The sequence below is a fragment of the Telmatherina bonti genome (genome assembly GCF_933228915.1).
Source record: "Telmatherina bonti genome assembly, chromosome: 16".
NCBI lineage: Eukaryota > Metazoa > Chordata > Actinopteri > Atheriniformes > Telmatherinidae > Telmatherina > Telmatherina bonti.
This window is the reverse complement of record NC_136614.1, coordinates 17220809-17248308: the sequence shown is the minus strand read 5'-3', so window position 1 is coordinate 17248308 and position 27500 is coordinate 17220809. Positions and strand designations below refer to the sequence as shown.

Sequence of the window (27500 nt, the reverse complement as noted above, 5' to 3'; positions counted from 1 at the left end):
AGTGCTGATTCTAGCAGTTTGCGACAATGGCCTATAGACTGAATAAATTATTTGTCGGAGAATGACCTCGGGGCTCTGGCTGCTGATCAGATGCTTATGTAGAGGACAACAGAAACTCTGGGCTACTTGGCTTTCCAACAGCAGCCATCATTAGCATCAAAACCTATAAATAAAAAAAAAAAAAAAAAAAACCGAACAGCCTGTAATTATATAGACTAAACTCGTCCTAAAATTGTTTGTGCAACTTTAAAAGTCAAAACACTCCATAATTGTTCCTAAAATTGTTCTTTTCTGGTCATAATGATGGATGCTGACTAGTAGAAACAGCAGAGTATACTGTGTTTTCACAAGCCGTCAGCACTAAGATGAAACTCAGAAGAAGATCAATGGTTTTACTCCTCCGAAGTTCAGGTCTGGGTGTTTGGTGTCTATTCTAGCTGTTTCACAGGATTCAGGTCATATGCAAACAGTCAGCCCTCATGCGCTGTACAAAAGCACCTTATGTTTTATGTTTTTTTATGCTTTTGTTTGGTTTTTTTTTTCCCTTGGATCTCTTCTTCCCTGGAGACCTCTGTACAGTGTCTGCTTGTATTTGTTATGGAAACGCCACCATGTCATTTTTCAAAGGTGTCCAAGCATGGCACATGCAGGAAAGGGGCCACCTATTCTTGCCATGACTAAAACGGATGTAGGAATTGTTGCGCTTCGTCTCCGTCGCAACCAATCTGGCACACCTGCAGGGGAGAATTTTTTCAGAAACACCCGCATCGCTGCCTCATTCCTATGAGGATACTTTTTTACCTTCAATAAACAAGCTGATGTTAAACTATTCTTTTTATTTTAATCTCACTCGTGGTGATGGGGCATCGGAGAATGAGCGATAGCCAACGAAAAAGCAGCAAGAAGATGGCAGAAGAAGTCAAACTTGTGGCAAGTATGCAAAATAAACTGAATGGAAGTCGGACTGACTGAAGAGACGACTGAGCTGAAAGAACCATAGAAACTATTTACATTTAAACATATCTAGATTCATTTCAGTTCTTTATAAATATTTTCATTATTGTGAACTTAGTAATGTAAATGTCTTGTATTAAACTGTGGAGAAAAGCTAAGACAACTAATTTAACCTATATCCAAAATCACAAAAAAACCCCCAAAAAACTCACTTTTCATCAAACTGAAAACACTGAAATTTTAAGACTTGGTCAATATTAAAACTGTTGAAATACGTACAAAATAAAAAATGATCAACTGTTAAACAGGATCCAATTTTTTTTCTCCAACTGAAGGAGAGTAAATGGATTTGTTAAAGCCACCAGCTGTGAGAACAAATGCTGAACTTTATTGTTTCTCTACACAAGAGCTCAAATTACAGAACAGCTGCAGCGATGACATGAAAACATGCCAAACAGATGATAAAAATGATCAAATTAAGAGATATGAAACAATGAACGAGGCTTGTAGAAAACAATGTGTATTGTGCATCATGACTTACGTTTGTGTGTTACTATGTTCGTGTATTATGGTTTGTGATGTGCTACATGCCCCAATGAAATTCTGGAAAAGTTTCACTGGTTATTATGAACAAAAGGGTGAATTTTTGACTTGTTCCCCATACCTTTGTTAACTTTTACCATTTTGATTATCAGAGTTAAATGTTTACTTTTGGTCCTGTGATGGACTGGCGACCTGTCCAGGGTGTAGCTTGCCTCTTGCTAGTGGAGGTTAAACTTTCACCAAATGTAGAAACTTTTAAATCCAGGTTAAAAACATCTCTTTTCTCATCCGCCTATGCATCACATCTGCACAGTAACTTTTAATTAATTCTGCTTTAGATTGTTTTAATATAATTTATGATTTTATTGTGATTTTGCTCTTTTGTATTTTCTTTTATGCTTTTTTCTGTAATGCTTTTAAAGTTTCATGTAAAGCACTTTGAATTGTCTTGTACATGAAAGGTGTTGTTCTGGGATAGGCTCCAGCTCCCCCGCAACCCATTATGAAGTGGTTCAGATAATAAATGAATGAATGAATGTTTACTTTTGATTCAATTTTGAGCTTAAAAATATATATAAAAATACAAATAGCTAAATATAGATTTCATGGTGGATGTTCCACATTTTATATGAACAATGGATCAACCTGTTGATGTTAACAGAGTTCCTCACAGTCAGGAACACTCAGAAATATCACGCAGCCTTTCACTGTCTCACCACTTAGGTAAGATATGCACAATGTGCACTTACTGTTTTTATTATTCTTCATGATGGTGATGCTTATATCTATAGATGAACCTATTTACACCTTTTCCCTTTTGTGTGTGTGTGTGTGTGTATGTGTGTGTGTGTGTGTGTGTGTGTGCAGGGTAATCAGATGGACGGCGGAGCCTCCACCAGCGGTATGACATGATGTCACTATGTGGTCATGGAAGAGAAAAGTGGTGCAAAACCTGAAGCAGTGCGCCCCATAAATCTTTCATATTTCAAAACAAACATTTTAATCCTGAAAACATGTTTTCCTTAAATGGAAACATAATTCTGGTCTTCACACAAAACCGAGCAGGGGCAGGAAAAAACAGAAGGTTTAAATCAGGGATACTCAATCCAGGTCCTCGAGTGTTGGTGTCCTGCAGGTTTTGAATGAAGTCAGTGTGTATTTAGCAGACGTGTGCAGAGCTCGTCTAAATCTGAGTCAGGTGTGTTTCAGCAGGAACACTTGGAAAAGCTGCAGGACGCTGGCCTTCCAGGACCAGGATTAGGGATCCCTGGTTTAAGGTAGTTCTATGCAGATACTGACCTTCAGGAAACTGACTGGACCTGCTTTTAAACCAGATTGGTCAGCCAGAGATGTACATAAGTACATTAAAATCACAGCTTTAATCACTGTGTTTACAGTTTCTCTCTCTTAATAGTTCATCTTTAACATTTAAAAACAGTCTGGTTTCGATCAATTCAAGCTTCCGTGGTTTTACTAAAATGCAAATCCAGCCTGACTTTAAAATAAAAAGCTTCCACTTCTTCAAAAACACTCTTCCTATTCTAATTTTAATTAAGAGATTAAGACATCCTCAGAACTGTTAGAGACAAAACTTTTAGCCAATTAATAAGAAGAAAGTCAGGTTTTTTTTCTTTCAAAGGGGGTTTTGTATTTCAGACCCCAATCATGCCATTTCCATGGTGATGATGCAGGTACATCTGCAACAGAAGCAGCTCTTTCCTCTTCCCATCCTAACCTGGCCACCATTAAGCAGCTTTAAATCGTGGCGTGATGGATCTCTGCTGATGGCTGCTTTTACGTTCTGGCTCTCAGCCTCACTGTGTGAAAGAGAGGTGCTGATGACTGAAGTGTGTGTGTGTGTGTGTGTGTGGGGGGGTCATCTGGCAGTTGTTGGGTGCTCTGGGGACAACCTGGCATCTCTCTCAGAGCTCATGCAATCAAACCCCGTCCTTCCCACCGCTGCCGCCCTATTCCTAATTTCATCGCTCTACCCTTCTTTCTTCCAACACTATATTTTACATCTCCCTACACACTTGAACTGCTTCCCTCCACAGTGCTGATAGAAGCACACAAGCACTTTGTTGCAACATCGCTGCATAGTAGAGTGCATTTACACTCTACTGCAATACCAAGAGGACGTAAGGGGAAAGCGAGAATAAAAAACTTTATTCTTCCCAGCTCTTCATTTCAATAACCCTTTCCCTGGTGATACGGAGGGAGAAAAATGGTGGGATATAAGTGTGTGTACTTAAGAGTGGTGGAGCTGTAGTAGAGCTGTGTGAAAGCTATGAGAGTCAGAGAAATGTGGGTATAGATGTATGCCTGGGGACATGAGCGAGAATGAAAAAGAAAACCTGAAGAATCCTGGAGCAAAGTGAACAAAGGCGAATGATGGGAGGATAAGAGAGGAATGAAAGTAGAGAGGATTCAAACAAAAATGTAGATGTGCAAAAAAAAAAAAAAAGGGGGGGGGGGGGGCGCAAGGGGTTAAAAGGTGGTAGGGATGGAGGTGATGAAAGGCAAAGAGAGAACAAGACAGTAGGTCAGCAGAAAGGTGACAATCGATTGCTGATAAACGGGGGGGGGAAAAAAAAAAAATCGGAGCTATGGAGAGCAAGAGGCTGGCAGGGATCTATGGCAACTGGATGTGAAGAGTTGTGAAGAAGAGGACAGAAGTAATTCCTAAAGGCCCATCAAAGGTTTTTGCATTTGTGTTCAATTTGTCTCCTGAAAATCACTTCACACACATTTCGACGACTGACAGGTCGCAGGTTGGTATTGGATCCTCATATGTTAAATCCTCTCCCATCCGCTGGGCTAAGTGGGTTCAAACAGCTGCTGAGAATTACGTGCAAAGTCTCATTTGATGCTGGAAAGAATTATTCATGAGTCAACAGAAGCTGGCAGAAAGCAGATGAATGTTGGTTGATGGAGCGCCTGACAGGGACTCGGAGAAAAGTAAACAAGGAAGCAAACACCTTAACGTGTCTCAGCAGTTTCTCAGAAACATGCTGTCAAACGCGTCCTGTCGTATTCTGATGGTTTGTAATCTCACACAGGGGGCTCTCATTGAATGTGACTACCGTGCACCGGGGGAGTAACGATGCTGGATTGGACAATAAGCAATAAAGGATAAGGGAGGAATCTCTGGAGACAGCACAGCCCGAGCAGTCAGGAGAAATCAGACCTAGTCTGGAAACATTTAGGATGGCATATAGCATAACAGCCACATTATCTACGTTGCCCACAATACAATACAAGAATAAATAGTATTTGGGGAGATAAATGTGATAAAAGAAAGGCGAGCTGTAACCTGTGATGAAGACAAGAACATAAATGTTAATCGCTGATAAAAAAAAAAAAATTACTGCAGTTTTTTTTTTTATTTATTATTAATCCTTCTTCAGTCTTGTAAAAAGCTTTTTTTTTTTTTTTTTTAACCTTCTAATTTTAACTTTTTGATTCAGATCGCTCAATTCTGATCTTTTATCCTCCGTATAAGATAAAGTCCTCAAGCTGGACAGAAGGTCTGTAAGTAGAAAGTCCAGTGGAAAGCGAGCTGCAGAAAATCCCCCTTCATCTAACATTAAAGAGAGAAGACGGCTGCTCTTTTCAGTATCCGCTTTGTAGACGGCCCCAGTGCACTCGCCTCGCTCGCAGCCGGCTGCACATGGAGACCATGTTAGTTATGTTAGCTCGTAGCTCGATACCTTCCTACACTTGAAACAAGGCCTGTTTGTGATCTGGGAGTATTTAGATTTATTTAAATCTGAATGTTTAACTCATCATTTTCAACTGGTCTCCTCTCTTCAACCCTTTTAACTGCTTTGTTTGTCTTGTTCTAATGTTTTTCAGTTTTTATGTGATTTATTCTTCTTTGTAAGGCAACTTCGGGTATGGAAAGGCACCAAGAAAGAAATTGTATCATTATTTGGCTAAATGGTTACTAAATGGAAACTTTTAATCAATAAAGGTCTCAGGAGTTGGTTTAGTAGTGATCCAGGAACATAAATGTCTGTTTATTTGAATGATCTTTCCACACATAATAATGTTGGTTAATAAGTGCTGGTTAGTGCCAATATTCATGGGAATTTATATATTATCCACTATAATATTATCCAATATAATATCCAATTATTATACACTGTCATGTTTTATATTCTCTTATATTACATTTTTATTGCTGGATTTTTTTAAAATTATGATTCAATAATATTGTTTTATCACATTAAAAATTTTATCATCACTATGATTGTTACTATTACTTTTATTAGACTGCTGAATGCTACATTATTAATATCACAGCAATTTTACTAATATTTAAAGGAAATGTAATTTATAATGACATGCATGCTTATCCTTTACTGAATATTTAAAAGATAAATATTACATGTTTGTGTGAGAATGTGTGAAAATTGTATTTTAACTAAAAAATGTACCAAAACCCTTTTTTTTTTGGCATTTTCAGATATGTTTTTCATTCCCCAGCTGTCTAAATAAACCACTTTTAATATATTTCTATTTCTTTGTTTGTTTTCCTCTTTGAAAAAAATACAGAAAAGGTTGTTTACACAAAACTATTTTGGATGCAAATGAATTGTAAAGACAATCTAAATATGTTTGTGGAGTCAACATAAATTTAACAACTGATGTGTGTAGCTTATTATGCTTATGTAGATGATAAACAGAGTTCAATGACTTAAAAAGAATAAAAACAAAAGGAAATCAAGTAAAGTGAAGAAAATGAGAAAGTAAAGCAGCTGTCGGCTCAACAATGGTCACCACAAAAACAAGACAATGAAATAAATTATTGTCAGGAAACCGGGATGGGCACAGGATGATGAAATTGCTTTAAACCAGCCGATTTGTATCAACATGAGCTGGATGAGTGTAAACAGTTCAGTAATAAAAAAGAAAAAATAAAGACAGAAAATGAACCAAACAAAACATCACTGTCAAATTACAGTACTTTTAATACTGTCAGATTAACCTTGAATGAACCTCACTCAAACCGATGTTTCTCTTCCACCACAGATCTGAAGGCTATATATCTGCCCCCCCCCTTCCCAGCTGTGTTTTTATAAAGAGTAACTTTTATTTACGGGGATTGCTGTCGAACCTTATTCCTTATAAAGAAGTTTGTGGAAGCCCAGCAAAAGAAGCAGCCAAGTTTACACACAGAGAACCAAGTGTCCTTACCCAATGATGGGGTGTTTGAAGCCCAGCTTGGCCGTGCTCTGCTGAATCTCCTTCTCTAGCCATGCCTGAGGGCGGACAAGGTACTTGACAAATTGTGACACCCACCAGACAGATGGGTCACCGTGCAGACGTTGCAAACGCGGAGCAAGGTCCTCAGGGATCGCCAAAGGTAAGTAGGGTGGACGAGGATGCAGACTGTCCACTATGGGTAACTCCACAACCTGGACATCCTTATCATGAGCCTCTCCTAGAGAAGTCAAGAGAAAATAGGACAATTTAGGTACAAAAGACGATTATATGCTTTATTCTTGAACAAAAAAATTTTCAAAACTTAAAAATTTCAACAGCAACTATCAAGTGAAGCTATCAATGTATTCCAGTTCAGGTTGGCGGGGAAGGTGGAGCCTATCCCAGCAATTAGCAGTCTGGAGGCAGGGTACACCTTGGGACAGGTCACCAGTCAGCACAGACAGACAAACAACCTTTCACATCCATCAAGGCTCAAACCAGTGATCATGTAGCTGTCAGTGTCATGGCGCCGACCACCACACCACCGTGCACCATGCTCTGTATGTATCAGGGATGTCCTCAAGGTCTACTACCCTGCAACATTTAGATGCAGCTCTTGTTCAAAGCACCTGAATCAAATGAATGCCACCATACCAGGCCGCCTGCATGACATGCTGATGAGGGAACTGAGCCGTTTCATTCAGGTGTGCTGGAGAAGAGGTGCATTAACTTATACATGTAACATGTAGAAGGTTTAGCTGCGTCCTGTGATGGACTGGTGGCCTCTTCAAAGAAAAACCCTGCATCTCGCCTGCTAATGCTGAGATAGGCTATATATATCAATAAATAAATACAATAAATAAATAAATACACAGACATACTCAATCTCTCACTTGCAAAAAACAAAAAAAAGAATAGATAGAAACTGTATCAAAAGTAGTTTTCTATACTTCAGCTGAGTTTTAAGTGCATTTCCCTCATGCTTGGTCATACAAGGGTTGCACTTGAGCAATGTGCAAATAATATGCAATAAAAAACAAACTCCTTGTGGTTTCACAACTCAATGCCAATGCAAGCCCATGGTTGTGGAGCTGATCACATGGTCATATGAAGTTTTCACGTGTGTACATTAAGCACTGCATGCTATTTTGACAACGTATGGACTATCGCTGCTCCTAACTGTTGCTATTACAATTTTCTTGTAGATTCCTTAGAAAAATGTATTATATGAAATATGTGTTGGATTTATTTCTGGTTTGACAAGAATAAAAGATAGAGGAGATGCGTTTGTTTGGTTACTTTAACTATTGGATACTGAATGGATTTAAAAGTATGAAGCAGCCATGGTAACAGAAAAAATAAAATAACCTGAGTGAGAAAAAAAATAAAAGATGCATTGGAAATCTTGATAATCTGAATCGAAACACCCTGAATCACAATCAAATCAAATCGCGAGCTACCTTAATGGTACATCTCTAGAGAAGAGTAGAAGCGACAAACCCCTTCCACAAACAAAATGTGTCAAGCAGCATGATTCAAAGTGTGAAAAAATAACAACCAAAACAAGAGAAAATACTGAACTTGTGGTGTTTTAACATCTGAAACCTGATGCAGAGCAGATAAAAAGCTTTTAATATTAATGTTGTGGCTGCAGCTTCTGTTAAGCTCTAACTTCCCCATTTCAGCCCCACCAGGTCGTCCATTAGCCATGATGCTTGTGCAATATCCCAGCATGCTGGACCTGTATTCCTCTAGGGCAAAATAAAGTGGCATAACACACCTGTCATGATCAGAATGAAATTCTGAATGAGTGTGACCTGATCAGAATTTCATTCTGATTGGTAAGTTCATAAGAAGATTTTTTAATCTATCCAGGCTATTTAAGGTGATACTTGTGTCCATATAAACACGGCTAATGTTTGCTAGCATGTTTACGCTAAAAACTGAGCTAATCCACATATGGTATCTGGACAAATGAGGGGCTGTGTTGTCATAACTGCCCAACATAATCCTAAACTAACATGTACTTCCGAAACGAGATTTTAATGTTAACAAAAAAAAAAAAAAAAAAAAAGAAGAAAGAAGCATCACATATGGTAAAACTACGTCTCCTTTCAGTAACTATTGTTCTATTTCAGTAACTATTATTCTAACACAGGTTTCACTTTCCTCTTATATACTTATTGTCCATTGCAGCTGCTCGTCACTAAGTGGTTTAGTTCACACAGTGTAGATGCATTTGAGAAAAATGCTCATCACAAATTCCCAGCGCTACAAACGGGGGCTTTAAATTGCTTGTTTTGTCAGTCCAACAGCCCAGAAGCCAAATACGTTCCCTTTGCACAGGAAAACAGCACAGCAATAAATGCTCAATTTGAAAAGCTGGAACAGCTTCTTGGTTCTTACATGGCGACAACAATCCACGGTTCATCATAATTGTGTTTTCCCTCTTGTTGTTTGACTAAAAGTTTCACTGTGAATCGAGCTGCGAAATGTTTACAGGCAGCAAGGTGGTCTGGTAGCTGACACGGATGTTCTTCAGCGTTAGATTTGCTTTTTATGTTCTTCCAAGAATATGACAAATTTATAGTTGTGTTCTTTGCATAAAAAAAGTCGCCTGACTTTACAAGTCAGGTAACGTCTAAAGACCTGAAAATGTAGCTGATATTCTGATGTCTTACTACAAGTTGTGTCCTACATGTTACAAAAGATCTACAAAAGTTAAGCAGTGCAGTACATTCATAGAAATAAACAATTTCCTGGACAGTTATATTAAGTCCAGGATTCTGAGTCAAGCTTTTGAGACAAGCAGCTGTTCTTCACCTGCCCTTGCTTAAAGGCCTAGGTAATCTTTCTGTCAAATCTAAGAAGGGCCAAGGGTAGGGGGGGGCAGGGACCTGGACTTAAAGGGGTTTGGGGTGTGGGGTTATTTGTCCTGTGAATTTAGCCTCCCAAGGGGAGAGTTCTGCTTGGAGGAAGCCCCAAGCAGAGGATGGAGCACGGCTGATAGCGAAGGACACCTCCTTGGACAGCAGAACACCCCCAGTGCACTGCCAGACCTCCCAAACTGGTTTGCACACACATGCACACCTGCCCAACACGACACACAACACGTAAACGTGTTGACAAACGGTAACGTTGACAGACACACTTAGACATGAACATGTGCGGGGGCTTCTGAACACAAAAAAAAGGTGGTCTGACAATGATAACTAATGCGGATCCGAATAAAATAACAATAAAAAGAAATGTGCATTCACACTTCCAAACACACACACAAAGAGCTCCAGCTAATCGCATCTCACCAGAAGGGGATATGCCTGGCAGACACAACCTCCACTCTCTCTCAGTCTTAAACCCTGAACTGAGGTTTGTCTCTTGCGTGTGTGCGTGTGTGTTAAAGAACCCCATGATTTATGTACATATATAAAAAAAAAAAAAAAAAAACAGGTTTGAGGCCTACGGTCTGTCTGACTAAAGTGGCTTTTGTAACTGTCACAGACAGGCTTAATACAGCTACGAACACTGCTCTCACAAGACACCATCAAATAAATGGAATAATGAGTCATTAAAACTACCTCTCACGTAAAAGACACAAAAAAAAAAGTTAAAAAAACAGGGCAGAAAAAGGCTGGAATTGTGTGTGTGTGTGTGTGTGTGTGTGTGTGTGTGTGTGTGTGTGTGTGTGTGTGTGTGTGTGTGTGCTGGAGCATGAACTGAATATAAATTGGTAAAAGCATTAAATATTGAACAGAAAAAAATATTCCCAGACCCGTCTTTGCTTATATAACAGCGCTGGCATGATTCATGTCAGGGGGAACGGGCGTATATTGAGGCCAGCGCTTCTTGGCACAAATGTACAGATTTTCTGTATGTTTTCATCCCACTGCTACTTAATTAGATCACAAAGCTCCTCTAAATAATATCTCAGCTCAAAAGCCTCGGCACACATTTCCGGAAAGCAACATCCCTTTTTTTTTTTTTTTTTTTAAGCACACAGGTCTGCACTGACACAGGATTCCTTCAGTGTGTTTTCAGCCCGGGATGTATACTGAGCCTAATGAATGTTTCATAACAGGCTATTAAACTGGAGAACTGAGACTGACACCATACGGACAAAATACGAAGCCTTTGCATTCATAATACATCTGAGACAGGGTTTATTAACTTGTAGGTCTGTTGGTTCTGTCTTAACATGGCAGGCACCATTATGTTTCTCCCGCTGGACTCATCTAAGGAAATATTTCTAAAGAGAAGCTCAAATGCATATAAAACAAAACCTTTGATAAATTAGCTCTTCGGTCAACTGGCCATTGTTCCATAAAAAAAAAGTGCTTTTCCCTTTGTGTTTTGTTAAAATTGAGTCTGAGCAGGCCAGAGATGGTTCTCATCTTTGCTGTCCACTAAATGCAGCACTTACTTCTAGACAGCAGCGCTGGGGATAAAAACTTATTTTCTTTCCACTGCTGACAGAAATGAATCTTGAGCACAGAGAGTCAAAACGAAGCAAGCTCTAAAGAAAACAAGTAGAATGTGTGCTTATGGTTTCTAGCTAAAAGCACTTTTGACTTTGGTTTCCTCTGTCAAAAAGGAAAACAAGACATCAATCAAGGCATAAAAAAAAAACTAAAAGTGTAGTTTGAAGTAAAACTCAGGTCAAACAATGTCAAGCCAACTTTTACAGCTACAAGTATTTTCATCTAAATATATAGAATAGAACCTAAGTGAGGGGTTATAAGGATCCCAGCTATGTGTATTTTAGCTACTAACACAAGTGCAGCCTCAGCTCAGCTAAGGGTTCAATCATAAGCCCACCATCCGTGTCCCTGTATGCCTGCACTGGAGGATAATGGCTGATGCCCAAGTGGAAAACTGTTCAGACATTCTGCCACTTCTTACTTTCCCCGAGGCAGATCATAGTAAATGTAAGTCCAGCTGAATTCGATGCAAAGACATCTTAAAGGACATGAATGGAGATTTTTGTCCGATGATGTTTCAGTAATAATAAAGATTTTATGAGAGGATGGGAATGTCTTATGTGGGATTGTTGACACAAAGTCTTAAAAGGGCTCCTTTTGAAACGTGCTTTACATCAGTCTTCTGCTGCCTTTACATGCACAATTCAGCCTGTTATCAGAGACCTTGTAGATGGGTAGCGTGGAGTGGAACCATTGGAAAATTGTGGGGGTAATGTGGATTCGTATATCTGATGTGCAATCAGCAAAAGAAACTGCAATATATATAATTTCCATACAGACCACCGCTGCTGCCTCTTTTTATGTGTCATTTTAAAAATGCATATTATCATGAGCTCCTCCTCTGTCGCCATGTTTGCATATTGGAACTCAGATGTGAGTTCCTCCCCCCTGGTATATATATGTATTGCCCAACAGTACATAAACAATGTATGAGAGGAAGAGGACAGGGATGCTTGAAAAAGACGTACCTATTATTCGTTTCGGACCTTTGAAATCCAGTTACATTTAACTGTTTTTGCAAAAAGGTGCAAGAAAACGGACCTTAGCGCTCGTGTGGTATGCCAAGGCCCATTTGAGCCTACCAGAGTACCTGATGAAGCTCCCATCATTTCATCTGGGCTGGATCAATTTTGAAAGCTTCTGTTTTGTATGTTGTTAGTCAAACAAACATATAGAATTTACATGCATTTCTTACAAAGCAAAGTGCTCAGTTGCTAAAACCTCAAGGAATGGCGCGAAGAGTCCACTCATCTCAACCTAATTGACCTGTGTGTCACTCAAAGGCAAAACTAAAGGCAGATAAATCTGCAAACTGCCAACGAGTGAATGCTGCTGCAGTAAATGTCTGACACACAAGAGGAAAACCCAATCTTTGCTAATGTTCACGCGCTCCAGACTACTCCCAGCCGCTGCTTGCAAAACATGAAAAATGAATATTACATGAATAGATGAGCTGATATTTGCTGCTCTTAACAAAAGATGGCTCAACATATTAAACAGCTGCAACTCCTCAACTCTCCCTACAAAGCAGATCCCTCAAATGAATCCTCAAAGTGTGTGTGCTTCATGCAGGGGAAAAAAACAAACAAACCCTGAAACGGTCTCAATCTTTCCCGATCTTACTGTATACTTTCCTTGCCACACAACTTGTCTCGCCTCTATCATTTTTTATATTTTCTAGCTTCACGCTTTCCTTAACCTCTGCAGAAGAGGAAATCATGTGTGCAATGTGGATTTTCTGTAATGTTTTGTTTTTCCCATTATGCATTTGAGGGAAGAAAATCAGCAGGTCCCGTAATGACTCCATCGCTATCTTTGATGTTCCCCCCGAGCAATATGTTTCCATGACAGAAATACTCCGTCACAGACGCACATACCGTGCATCTTCTCTTGGTCTATAAACATCTCATGTCCCAGGAGAAACACTTAACACAAAGTGGGCTGGCCATGTTAGGATACAAAGGGAAAGTTTCGTGAAGTCTTCTATATTAAGTATCAGAAAAGTCAATGGAAACAAAACAATACATAGAAATGACGCCGTAAATTAGCTCCATAGTGCAGGAAAGATTCTGAAGGTTTTTAGAGTTAAAAAATGATGAAAAATCATGTCCTGAAGATATACAGAGCTATCTGCCATCTAGGAATTCAGGGTCTTGCATTTGCGTCTCTTCAAGCAATCAGCATTCACAACATAACACAGCAATTGCACTCACATAGGCAAACATTCCACTTAATTAGTGAGATATTCAGCATTATCTACTTATTAATCCAAGGCTACAGCATTCTTTTGTGGTCTAATGCCCAAGGAATATATTTGCTTGCACTGTTAACACAGCAGGCATGGCCACAGGCTTAGCCAAGTACCAAAAAAGCCTTGCGTTAGCTTTGCCCTACTAGTTAGCTGGCTTGATCATTAGAATTTGCCCCTCCTGCAAATTGTGGGATATTACAGTGGGGAACAATCAGAATACTAAAAGGCCTGAGAAGGGAAGGGACATCTGTGGGAAGATGCCTGTTGGGTGCAAGCAGCCATATGGATCAGTGAAAGGCAGTTTTTAAACACACATTCCAGAGAAATACATGAAATTGTTGGAAAAGGACACATGAAAGGCAAGAAAATAAGAGAGAGGAAGCAGCGGGGGGCGCAGGAGATAAGCAGGGAGAGCCCAGGAGAGCACGAGTCAAATGAAGCAACGGGAGAAAAATGAAGAGCTGAGAGGACACAGCGGTGGAAGCAGGGAAGCTATGAGAGAGAAAGTGGTTGAGGGAGGCAGGTTACAGTAAAACCAATCTCCCTTTTCAAATGCACTTTGTTCTGTAAGTTCAGTCAACACAGAATCAGTCTCCATAAACCCATTACAGATTTAGCTACTTTTGCACTATTGGGAAGAACAAGATCCTTCCAACAAGCACATTGATCTTTAGTCTTTTGTTCCCAGTTACCAAATGGACTAACTTACACATGGTGTTCAGCATGAACATTTGGTAGATGCTGCTTTACTCCAATATTTGGCAAGATTACTAAGCAGAGATATCGTTAAGAATTTATCAATACTACTACTCTTTCACTGTAAAGACTGAAACAAAAGGGGAAAACTAATTATGAACATTAATTGGATTATTTTAGCCTTTGGAACAGCAAAATACTGAAAAATAAAAGACTAAAAAATAAAAGTACAAAATAAATCACTAAAAAAAAAAAAAAAAACTGTAAATAACTATATATTGTTAAAAACACAATGCTGTCTATTTAAAAGGTTTAAGGTATTCAAATAAAAAGCATGAAACATAATTTTCCCATAAAACAGTGTAATTAAGAACCAAATTATGTTTCAGTGTATAAAATAGGGGAAGGAATGCAATTCATTACAGGCTTTGTAGTTTCCCCATTTCTCAATTAATCCCATTTTATTTGCATAATATTTGTCCCCAACAGACAACATTTAAACCAAATAATAAAAACAGACATTACTACAGTAAAACTCAAGCTATATTAATTTCTGGAAAAAAAACCCCCAAACATTTAACTAAATTTCCATTCTAAACAGCAGAAAAATAAATAAAACATATTTGCGGCCAAAACTTAAAGAGTCATTTTTAGGTCTTTAACTCGCAGCTCCAGCTGTTTTCTAATTAAGGGTATAAAACATGTTACTTTTAACTTTTTACATGTTTTCTTTCACATCCTTCATTAAAAAAACATGATTATCTGACTAAATCAAAGCAGGATCAGCCAGTGGCAACTTTATGTGTTTTACTTTCAGTCAGGTCATGCAGCAGATTTGATCATCTCCTGCTCCGACTGCACTTTGTAGCTGGATGCTGCGAGGACCAAGCTTGTGGGTGGGGTTTTTTTGGACAGGGGAGGGGCTGTTGTTGTGGCTGCTGCTGCTCATGGCAAGAGAAAACCGTACCTGCGTTCACGTTACTCACCAAAAGTCAATATCACCAGATAAAAGCTTTTTTTTTCTTTCTTTTTTTTAAAAAAAAAAAATCAATCGCTAGAGGGGTCTGAAAACTTGCGAAGTCTAGCTGAGCTCTGACGTGCGTATCAGAGTAATCGGTGTACCGGAAATTGCGCACTGACAAACGTACCACACTCTGCGATTAAATTTTTCAGTAATTAATTAATCATAATCAATATATTACCGTTTCATCTCTAGTATGAAGATAAAATGCAAAATAAGTCCTGAGAACATTAACGATACATAATCCACCCAACCTTCTTTTTTTGTTTTTTTATACCGCTGCACTCTGTTAAGGGTTGTGGGACTGAAGCCTGAAGCTGATTGGTCAGACGCTGGGTTGTAGTACCCATGCCTAAATATGATGAAGAATAAAAAAAACTACACCTCTACAACTCTGCTAGCAAAATAATATAAAATAAAATACTCAATTAGATAATTCTTCACTGAATTTATTCATTTATTTTGTTGTTTTTTTTTTTAACAGAGAAACACCCAAAACTGGAAGTGTGTAGTCACTGTACAAGCAGTAACTGGTATGATCGAGATCCACAACACTGAAGTTTTACTGCTGTACGGTTCTGAGTTCTACTAAAACAACTATCTGATCCGAAAATTGTGAACGTTTGCATATTCTTTCTTATAAATTGCCAAGAACAACCAAACTAGCAGGTAATAAATGTTTTCTCAAGTATGAATTAATGTAACAGGTGCGTTAGTTGACATTCAGGTTTGACTTTCCACAAAGACAATTTACACAACATATAATATCAGCACAAAGATACAGGGAGGCATGTCTGACAGCATTTTTCAAGTTATTTGGGGTACCTCCCTTTAGTTCACAAAAAGGGATAAAGGTAAAAAAATAGATGTAGGAAAACTTTTAACTGAAACTTATGTCATGTAAGACACATGATGACAGACATCTTGCATGTTTCAAAGTAATTCTCCTACATGGTGCGCCACAAACCAGAGGAAAGATACATCTCTGCTGTGAACTTCATTCAAAGCCTCTTTGACAGAGGAGTGTGTCCCCGTCTCCACATCCCCCCCTCAGTGGTTTGGAATGTTTAATATTTCTGCATGAAAACGACTTCTTGCATCAGCTTTTCTCACAATCCAAACAGGAGTCGTAAAACAACATGAACAAAACAAAAATTTAAAACCTGAACACAAACTAACTGGGGAAAATCCTCCAAAACTGCATGCCAATGAGACGCAGAACATTTTCAACCGTTCTCAAGGATTAGCAGCTCTCTAGGAGGATTGCAATCTCTGATCAACAACAGAACACACACTTAGAGCACTTCAGCAGCTGTAGGGCGCGGGTGATGACTGCCAACTGTGCTCTTCTTCTTGCTGTTGTAGTAGGTTTTTTTTTTTTTTTTACATGAAGAACATGATTTGTTAAATGGAGGAAAAGTTGGCTCCAACTAAACTCTCCTGACGCAAAAAACAAGTTTGCACAACCTTTTCCACCAATCATAAAGTCAGACAAAGTATACAGATGGAGGCAGCTCAAGATCGGTATTCTCCCCAAAAGGAGGCGACTAAGAACGATCAATCAGACAGAAAGGTTTCTCTCACACTGGCTGATGTCGATGTTCACAAAACCATCATGATAACACTGACAAACAGCGGTTTGCATGGCAGAGCAGGGAGGTTAGAGCAACTCCTGCATTGTGCATTATAGAACAAATTATGCAAAAAGACTATGTTTTTATCTGGTGTAAATAAGCTGTTTGGATCACAGAAACTGCTGTATTCTGACAATAGTCAATAAGGGTAGGGAAACTAATCGAAAATATTGGGATTATTTGCTCCACAATTTTCATTTAAAAAAAAAAAAAAAAAAGATTTTTTTTCCAAATTAAAATAACCCATTTTAAAATTTTGCCATTTTTTTGTTTTTATTTATCTTTTAACTTGTCTTCTTGGGCATTATAGCAGCAGAATGATGGTCTGGCTACTGTGTTGTTTTTCCTGAAGTGAAATGAAGAAAAATGAAGAAAAAAAAATGTTTTGTACATTTTTTTGTTTTTAGTCTACAAAAATCTGCAATACTTGAAGAATCAAGAGAATTCCAATTTAAATCAAATTGCCACCCAACAAATCGTAATAGAATTAAATCATGACGAAAGCATATTGGTACAGCCCTAATAGTTAAACACGGTGGTGGTGGGTTCATGGTTTCGACCCAAGTTTTGGTTTTGCCGCACCACAGCTGGTATGACATCACAGATAGACAAACAAAAGGATCCTATATTGTACCAATGAATGCTAAAGGAAAATATCAGCATCTCTGTTCATCCGGTGAAAAGAAAGAAAAAAATGGGTCATGCTGTTGAACAACAACCCATTACTTACTTAAAAGTGGTTGGAAAAATAAAACGAATGGATTGACTTAAGTCATGAACAAATGAAAATGTTGGAACATGGAAAGAGATTAAGAAATAAGAAAAAAAAAAATCTTTCAACTGATATACAAAACAAAGCAAAAGCTCCAAAAATATTTAGTTGAATAGTTGAACAGTGAATACAGAAGTACGGACGCTTTCGTTTTCTTTCTTTTTATACAACAGCTTCCTGTGTGAAGATGTGAATATGCAGAAATGCAGATGAAGCTTTTAAGCTCCACAGTGGACCAACAGCAGACCTTTAGCAAACAACACAAGGCTGCACGGAAGTGTGTTGATTCAGTTTTAAACACTTCCAGCCCAGAGCCTGCAGTAATGTTTGCAGTCTTTGGAGGTTTACTCTGCAGATACTTTAGATTCCGTGTTTGAGAAAGTGGACATACAAGGCTAAATACTCCGCATATATTGACATTCATTATTGGCTTGTTGTTTAAAATTCAAAGATCCTTGCAAGACGATGTGGAAAAGCCATTTTTTCTGTTCTATAGTACATTGAATATTAATGTCAAAGATTCTTTTGAGCTGAAGGTGTTTTGATTACATGAGAAAATGATTATTTTGTCACCGATCATGACTGTTGGGTTAACTTCCATGTACCTACCTGACCAATGTCCAGTGGAGGCTCCAGAGCGGTCAGTGCAGGTGTTGCTGACGGGCAAAAAGACGGTCTCCCAGCCGCCAGGAGCGTAGCGCCAGTTGTGAGACTCCAGGATGAGTGTGCGCTGTGTGCCGTAAGCGATCATGAAGCAGTAGACAACATGGTGAAGCTGGCAGCCATAACCACAGCCCTTATTGATGTTGCACACCAGCTTCCGTGCCTTACTGCAGTCTGGGGGGTTCTGGGCAAGGGGGGGGGGGGAAGGAAAGAATGTTTCAACATTTTTTATTACTCGACTCTCACCATGTATCTCTCGGAGACTTGCTCTCTGACTTGTAATAACACACAGTTGATATTGTTTTGTTTCCATTGCCAGTCTCATTTTCGGCTTTCATTTCATGTTGCAAGTTTGCTTTTCTCTTCTCTGTCATGTTCTTTCAATCTCTTCTCCAGCTTATTTTCCACCGTCCCTTCCCTATTGTTAAAATAAAAAGTCTTACCCAGTATCATTTGCATATTCAAAGATGCAGCATTACTGATGCCCTAACACTATTTATGACGTGCGAATGAGTCATGACGTTTTTCCTTTGAAAATGACTCTGTGGATCATTTTCAGTCACATACAGCTGGATGCTACGGCATGCTAACATTGTGGAGTGTATACAGCGTTCAGGAAATACACAGTTTGTGCCTGTATAGGTGATATTTAGGCGTAAACATGATCTTTACAAATTGTTTTGGGAAATTACTGAGCTTGTTAAAAAAAAAAAAGGGGGGGGGGGGGGGGGGGGGGTAAATGTCACTGAGGAAAACGGTCTCATTTTTGGGTTTGCTCTTTTCCTTGAATTTGTCAACACTAAGAAAAATTAGAACTCTGCGAGCTTTATCCTTTAATATCTCTTCCTCCTTAATCTTTTCTGTTTTCCTTTATTCCCCATTGAACGCTTCCTATTCACTCCCGTCTGTTCCTGAAGCCCTTCCTCCATATATTTCTCCTGTTCCCCCACTCATTGCTTCCCACCTTTTGTTTTCTCCTTTCCTCCCTTCCTTCTTTCAAACGCACTCATTCCTTAACTTAAAAATTAGCTTCAACATCAGAAAGTGAGGAGAAATGAGGAGAAGAATAGCAAATGAGCGGCGCTGGGGAAGAAACAATAACTTCTTTATTTTATGTTAAAAGAAAAAAAAGAAAATATGAGAGGAAACCAACAGAGTGGCGCATGCTGTGCTGCCGATGAGATGCCGGGTGGGTTGTGATGCACTCCGCAGCCGATGTGCGCGACTCTGCAACACTATTGCCAACCAGCTTCCTAAGCAGCAATTACCGGCTGATGGGAGTGTTTTCCTCATTAGGCTGCTGCAGCTGTGGATGGTTCACAGTAATCAGGCCGCCCGACACCCACCGGCTAATACTGCCTATCATGCACAAGCAGCAGAAGAAGGGGGAAAGGAGGAGGAAAAAACAGTGAAAAGGAAAGGGGGGGGGGGGGGGGGACTACAGTGGAGATGAAATAAATTATGACTGTGGGTAGTTCAGGGAGGGGCAGAAAGAAATTTAGAGAAAGGATGTAAGCATCCTTTAGGTGGATAAAACTGATTACCACCATTGCTGTTCCATAACATAAATGGAGTACAACGGCCGCTGAGCTGACAGAACAAGCCGCAGAGGTAATTCCTCTGAGTTACAGGCCGCTTCGCCACTAACCCCACAGGTGCAAGCCGAAGCACTAATCATCTGCAGCAGCAACGCAAAGGACCTCCGCGAAGCTTGTTTTCTGTGCAGAGACCTCTGTCACTGTATCTGCATGGGATCATTATGTGGCACAAGTCGTGTGGAGTGGAGGCCACCATCCGATCCAGAGTTGTTAATGGTGGCGCTGGAATGAGACGCAGTTCAAGGATAATGACGGCAGATGCGAGCGCAGGCAGCCACTCAGTGCCGCTTTGTACTTACTGTAGGTTAAGTGCCTGTTTAAATGGTGGTCGTTTTTGAATGTGAAACACAAGGGCGGCTGCAGAGAGATTCAGCTCAGACGCTGCAGCAAAGCTGATTTAAGACGTACATCTGAGAACAAGTAACTGAAAGAATAAATAACCTCAGGTAATTATTCAGCGTGACCTGTGCATCCGCTCAATGTTATTTAAAGCAAGATCTGGTTCATCTAAAGGCTATTTCTGTGCCGCTACTCTGTGTTAGCAGAAGACTTTCAGTAATAAATGGTTTAAAACAGTTTAAGTATCCATTTGTCTCATTAAAGCTTTTGCACTTTTCACATTGAAGCGCGGTAGACAGAAAAACACCTACAGTGCACGACGGCACATTTTATACTTGAAGGTGTGAAAGTGTTTAAAATCAAGGAGACGGCTTAATTTGCACGAGCCGTCAGTCCCATTAGTTTTAGTGAGCTGCCCCTTCAGAAATTTGAACGTTTTAATAATAACATACAATCAAGAGGACGTCAAGGTTTTAAGCATTACATTGCTTTAATTAGATAATATCAAGATTTTTATGATAATTGTTTCCTGCTTGTAATTTGCAGCAGTAGCGATTCTATCTTTAATCTGTTCATCGTAGTATTTAGGTGAGTGTAGTGACTTTTAAGCTTTTTATTCTACAGCGTCTTCACATGTAACTTCCAGCAGGGAGAGTGAATGCAGAGAGAGGAAAGATGCTATAATTGCTATAAGTATGAGTAAAAGAACCGTGTCTATAAACAAGTCCTTTCACAGGTTGCAAATGCAGTGAGAAAGATGCGACAGGAAACGTGACAGGACATGCAAATCATTAAATCCTGCATTCAAATAAACACGGAAAATATATCAAATGTTGAAAATAAGTGTTGTGTTTTCTGCAAATATGTTCTCATTTTGATTTGATGCCTGTCACACATTTTAAAAAGAAAGTTCCGACTGAGGCGTGCTTACCCTCGCTTGCATCACCTCCTCCTTTAACAACACTGTCTATGTGTTGGGAAACTGAGGAGACTAATTGATTTAGTTTCAAAGCAAAATGTTTTCCTCTTCTTGCTTGGCGTAAAGATTTCAGCAGCTCAACACTGCGAGGAATATTTTCTCCGATTTGTTGCTTCTTAATGCACCGTTTATGTTCAGAGGCGATAGCTTTGCGTTGCTGGTTGGCTTTTTTTGGTGGCAACTCATGACCTGCAGGTTTAGGTTTAACTTAAACCTACAATGTGGAACAAAATAAAGGTCAAAGATGGAAAAAAAAATTAATATCACATTAAAAATGGTTTCTATTAGTATCTAATCCATTAAAAAAAAACAATGACGACATGTTTTTGTCCTAAACTGAACTGTTACTATCTACAGCTACAAGAAAATTAGACTATTATGAAAAAGTTCAATATTTTTGGTCATACATTTCAGATATGTTTATTATGATAAATATATTAATTTTATATATATATCTATATATCTATATATATATCTATATATTATATATATCTATATATATATCTATATATTATATATATATATATATATATATATATATATATATATATATATATATATATAAATTGTTTCAATTGTTTCAGTGTTTCAGAAAATTAGAATATTGTGAAAAACTGTGAAAAAAAAATGTTGGAAAGTCATGGTGTCACACCCTGATCATCTAATTAACTCAAAAACACCTGAAAAGGTATTCTGAGCCTTTAAACGGTCTGGGTCAGATGGCTACACAGTCATGGGGAAGACTGCTGACTTGAGAGAGGTCCAGAGGACAATCACTGACCCTTCACAAGGAGGAAAAGCCAGAAAAGGTCATTTCTAAAGAAGCTGGTTGTTCACAGAGGGCTGGATCCAAGCATATTAATAGAAAGTTGAGTGGAAGTACCAGAGATGTACCTATACTTGCGATTTGTATATTTTCTATCGACCAGTTAATGATGTTTGGGACTGTCTGAAAAAAGTAACGTTTGTATGACTGAGGTTTTTGAATGGCTTCATAAGATGCGTCAAAGACAATATAAACAATTCAGCAACACTAGGTGTGTTTCCATTACACCGAGAATTGTACAAAAACTAAATATTGCAATAAACGCTAATGGAAATGCCTACATTTAGAAAAAAAAAAGGCTCAAATATGGCTAAAATGTTTTTATGCTCTTATGAGGTGGTTTTCCAGTCATTTTGATGTAGAAATATATTGCAAAAGTGTAATGAAAACACTTTCTTTGTATTTACGTGTCCCCGGATGTGACGTGGTGGCATCATGACCAGTTGTTTGTGCGGAACAACAAAAGTAAATTTCAGAGCTTTAGAAAAGAAAAAAGTGGGAGAAAAGTTTTGATAATTCGTAGCAAATTCTCTGCAGCAAGTAGAAAACTCCAAAATATCTCTACGTGCCTACTTTGCACAAGCCGCAATTTTCATAAAACCTCACAAGAGGAGCGAGATTTTACGAGACTTGAGGCCAACACTGTTCTATGGAAACACCCGCCAATCACAGTTGTTGTTTGTCGAAACTTACAAATATCGCTTTTATTTTGCCAACAAATGTCATGGAAACGCAGCTACTGTTACATTCAGGGATTTCAGGAGGCCATGCTATGTTTATTCACACTGTTGCCATGAGCATCACACAATTTTCCACTTCTCAGTTCATTTTTAATGGGTCTGAATTCAGAGATGGTAATTGTGTAAGTGTGTGGTAACTGGATCCCAGTCAACCAGGTCAAGTCAATCCAATGTGCTTTTGTGTTGGCATTCCACCTTTTATCCAAAAGGTATTAACTGACTCTTTTCCCACATATATTCACACCTTGAATCCTGCCATTGCAACATCTCACACGCTTGTCAGGCAGGTAAACAGCTAACATGTGATAATGACCTCAATGACCCGCAGGATAGTGCCGGACAGGTCAGCGTCCTCAACAACACTCATAGTGAATGTGTCAACAGCAGGTTACGAGCCCGAATCACCCTACTGGTCAGTCAGAAGTGAAGCAGCTGTTTGATTCAGAAATAAAATGAATGAAACGGACTAAAGTTGTGTCCTTTTCAAACAACTGGAATATTAAAATATTTTCAGAAAACTGAAGGGATTTTCATAACAGAACTAAATATCACACGACTAAATATTGTTTTTAATCTCGTCCTCCGTCTGTGGACTTCCTAAATATCTAATGCTATAGTGTACATCCTGAATGATGAAATCATCAAGTTCTTTACAATTCTTTTCATACCATTATCTGTAAGGGGAACAAAATGATGTTAAGACAATTCAATAATGTTTATTTTCAGCTCTGCTGTGTGTGTCTTTCAATATGGAGGCTAATGATGACAAGGACATTTCAAGCTCTTGTTAATCCATTTCATTGTTGAAATATTTCTGGAAAGATTTAGCATAAATGAGGGGTGACTGGTAGCATCGATGTTTAAGTGACTGGTAAATCACTGCATTATTCTTCTAAATGCTTCACACAGCTTTGCAGTATTTTTGCTTTCCACTAGATGAGGTTATGACTAATGTGATCCCAGCTGATCGCAGTCATTCATTTAAAATAAATGCATAAATGTCAAATCCAAATGCAACATCAGCTGGGGTAAACTGCACAGGATGTCAGACACAGGAAGGGTGGAAAGTATCCGGTCAGTGTGCAGACTGGTGACCATATCAACTGTAACACTGATATCCCATGAGCCATCAGGTTTAAGGCTTTTAAAATGGAATTATGAAAGGTTCAGAAGCTGAAAAACACAAGCTGTTACAAGACACTATTGATACATATCTTGAACAAAGAACCAGCGAGGACAAGGTGTGAAAACTGAGGATACAATGCGACTGACCGAGTTATTAGATACGACGGAAATAAGTGATTTTCAGCAACTGATACACTACGCTTCTGAAAGGTGTGAAAGAAAACTCCCAAACCAAACCGTCAGGATAAAACCGAGGAAAGCAGAAACCAGGGGGTCAGTCATGTGATCCATTTGTAATTTAGAAAATATCTTTAATCACAGGTTTAGAAACTGCAACTACTGAACGCATTTTGATGCATAATCTGGAACATTTACAGCAAAATAAAAAAATAAACACACAAAAGATCAAAAACGTCATCTTGGTCACTTTTATTGCTACTGTACAGAGCTTAAAAATAGATGAAAGCTCGTCGACTAGAGCTTCATCTGAGGGAACCATGGTTACTGAATGCTGTGAGTGGACAGATGGAGCGGACTCCGACACGGAGTGGGTTTAAACCAGGAAACGATGGGAGAAGCTGGTGCGGGTGGCACAAACAACAAGACAGGAGGGACGAATCTGTCCATCTCTGTGTGGACATATAGACATCCGAGCATGTGTGACACACACACACGCACGCCGCTTCTTTACATGCGAGCATGTGCACCGATCCTGCGGCTGAACTGCAACGTTTGTGTGCGGCAGTTGCTTGCGTAGGTGTGGGTGCATCCATCTGTGCACAACTGTGTGTGTGAGATGAATTAGTGATGGCAGCTGGTAAAGCGGTGTGATCCCTCAGCGGTGGTGACAGCAGCTGTTAGTGGTGCTGTCTCCGCCCAGCCAGACTGACTGGGTCCTCTTCATCAAACACACTGGCTCATTAATGGTGCGGGCCCCGCTGCAGCACCGCACCGCCCCACCAGAGAACACAGCGGCAACAGAGCCGGGGGGGACGGGGGAGCAGCCAGGACGCTGGGGGTGAGTGGATGTGCCCTACGCGCCGAGTTGCGTTATGCGTGTGTATCAGTCTAAGCATCAGTGAGCATGCGAGTGTGTGTCTTTCACTGCGCAGACATTTCTACAATCCTGCTTGTGCGTGTCTGCAGATCTGTCATTTTGTGGCTCCGCGCCTGTCTCTGCGTTTCGCCCGTATGCGCGTTGTGTTTGACGCTCAACACGCTGACAAATAACAAGAATCCTGCTTGTCAGAAGCGACTGCTGAAAACGGCTGCTATCCTTCCCCTCACCTGCTACTTGTGGAAATTGATGCTGACAGTTACAGATGGTGCAAATGAGACAAGCAGGTGTGAAAGATGCCCTCAAAAATACATACGTGTGTTCATCCGTGTGAGGGAAACACTTGGATGAGTGCGCACAGCGTAGTTGTGTGCAAATGCATGTGTGTGGGTCAGAGTGGAGGAATGCAGATACCTGTAGGTAAGTGATTCTGTTCTGGACCAGATCCGACAGGTCTTTAGCCTCCTTGATTCTCCATTCGCCAACTCCATCCGCCTGACTGAGGTAGTACAAGTCTGTCATGATGGACCTGCAGATGTAAACACAGATGCAAAAAAAAAAAAAAAAAGAAAGATTTATCCAAAAACTCGAGATTAGACAGTAAAAGTATACTTGTGAGATCTTACATAATTGCTCTGTAAGACATTTACATTTCAGAATGTAATGAAGAAGCGGCAGTTTCAGGACGTTTATCAGCTCAGATGGTAATCTCTTCCCTTTTCAACTTGCATATATTTTATCATTCCCATTTTTCCATTTTAACTTGATTTGTTCTTTTAATTATAGTGACTTCTACTCTTAAAGCCCATTCCTTGAATGAAATTTTAATCAAATCAGCTACAATTAAATCAAAACAATTTACTCATATTTTCAAAATCAGTATTCATATTTATCTGTTAGCATACACACTTATCACATTCATTCTGACATTACTTTTGTAACACTCAACAGTTAACATGTATAAATTCCAAAATAAGTGTAAATATAAGGCGGAATATTCTGAAAATGTCAATACAGGCTAATTCTTTGAGTGTGTTAACAGCCTTTCTCTCACCAGGCTGTTGATGAAACATGGAGGAAGTCACTGAGACATTATCCTTTGCTTTTCTGGAACACTCTTTGAGTCTCAAATATCACTTGCTGCATAATTTGTTTGGGTTTAGGAAAAGTGACAGAATTAATAATGTATCTGGAAAACTAGGGAAAAAAACTTAAAGAGGAAAAGTGACACTGGTTGCTAGGCGCCACTGGATGTTGAGAGAATGTAAGAGCGGCTTCATATCACTGTGAGGAAGTTCTGTAGCTATGATACGAGATCCGTTGGTAGCAGCTCTGCGGCAAAAGAGAAGCTGAATAAGAAACAGACAAGGAAAGAAAAACAGGGTGGACTATACGACTGTCATAGTATCAAAGCTGCAGATTGCTTCATTAGTGGAGCTAAATGTCGATACGATTACCAACATCTGTTCAGCCATTTATATACAAAGAGCAAATTCCACTACCCGTAATTTCCATCATTTGTTCAAGTATCTCGTTGGTTCTGATTGTCGGTGTTTATTCTTAGGTGCACCGTTAACTGCATATTTATTTAAGTCTTATGTCTACACAAGTTAATGGCTACAATATCTTCTTTCTCAATTCTCCGAAAAGCCTCTCAGGAGCCACGAGAACACGGCTTCTCGACCTCAAGACCAGCAGAAAGACACGCATCTACAGAACAAAGGTCACGAGTTGAGAGGAGCTGAAGTGAGACGCTCAATGTCATGACTGACTGGTATCTCAGGAGAAAAAACCCAGACTGCACATGTTCCACATCATATGTTACATTAAACTGAATTTGGAATCTGCACTTTATTTCATGCACAAAAAAAAAAAAAAGACAAAAATTGCCAGCATGTTGAGTTAAGTCCTGAATATCCTCTTCTATATCTTCTATAGTCTTCTGTAAATAGTCTCTTAAGCATCATAAGATTCCACATTCTTTCACAATATTTATAGAAAATTGTTGTTTCTGTATTCCTGACTGACAACAACAGCTTCTCCCTGGTTGTTAAGTTGTTATTTTTTTTCCCAGTTTAAGTTTTCCATTTACATCCCACTGACAGCAAATCTGTGTACGTGTCACACACTGCCTCAAATCGTGACCGTCCACTCACAAACATGCCCAAGGGTTCCAATATACGCAGCTAAGGGCAGATGCAAACACATCACACACTCGCACACGCTTATGCAAGCTTAATTTATTACTCACTTCTCGACCCAAATCAGTCACATCCTGTGTGACTGAGGGCTCTTATACATGTATTCAGTAGCCCATGCAAACACACACACACACACACACACACACACACACACACACACACACAAAGGAGATGAACGCACTGTCTCATTTCAACAGCGTGGCGTGGTGAAGAGTGCCTTTCTAAGCTAACTGAGACAGTATCATTACTCATTGTCACATTTTGAAGCAGGAAACACAGTGTGTGTGAATGGATCCAAACTCCTCCTCACAGGGGAGCCATCACCGACCCTCTGTGGGAAGGAAAAACACACCTGGCTGGCTGTAAAACATAGTAAAGAAGAAGTCAGACAAGCTCCAGGGGATCTGGCTTGGCT

The 27500-nt window shown here is 39.4% G+C and overlaps 1 protein-coding gene across 1 annotated transcript in view; it reads right to left on the bottom strand.

Moving 5' to 3' along the window:
* Nucleotides 1–27500, bottom strand: part of fut8b (fucosyltransferase 8b (alpha (1,6) fucosyltransferase)) — a 97001-nt gene that overhangs the window by 9814 nt on the left and 59687 nt on the right. The window contains exons 5-7 of the mRNA XM_079255993.1: nucleotides 25299–25413; nucleotides 18167–18404; nucleotides 6697–6943 (exon numbers count right to left, since the gene is read on the bottom strand). Of these exons, the coding sequence (XP_079112119.1) occupies nucleotides 6697–6943; nucleotides 18167–18404; nucleotides 25299–25413 (600 nt within the window). The remainder of the gene's footprint in view (nucleotides 1–6696; nucleotides 6944–18166; nucleotides 18405–25298; nucleotides 25414–27500) is intronic.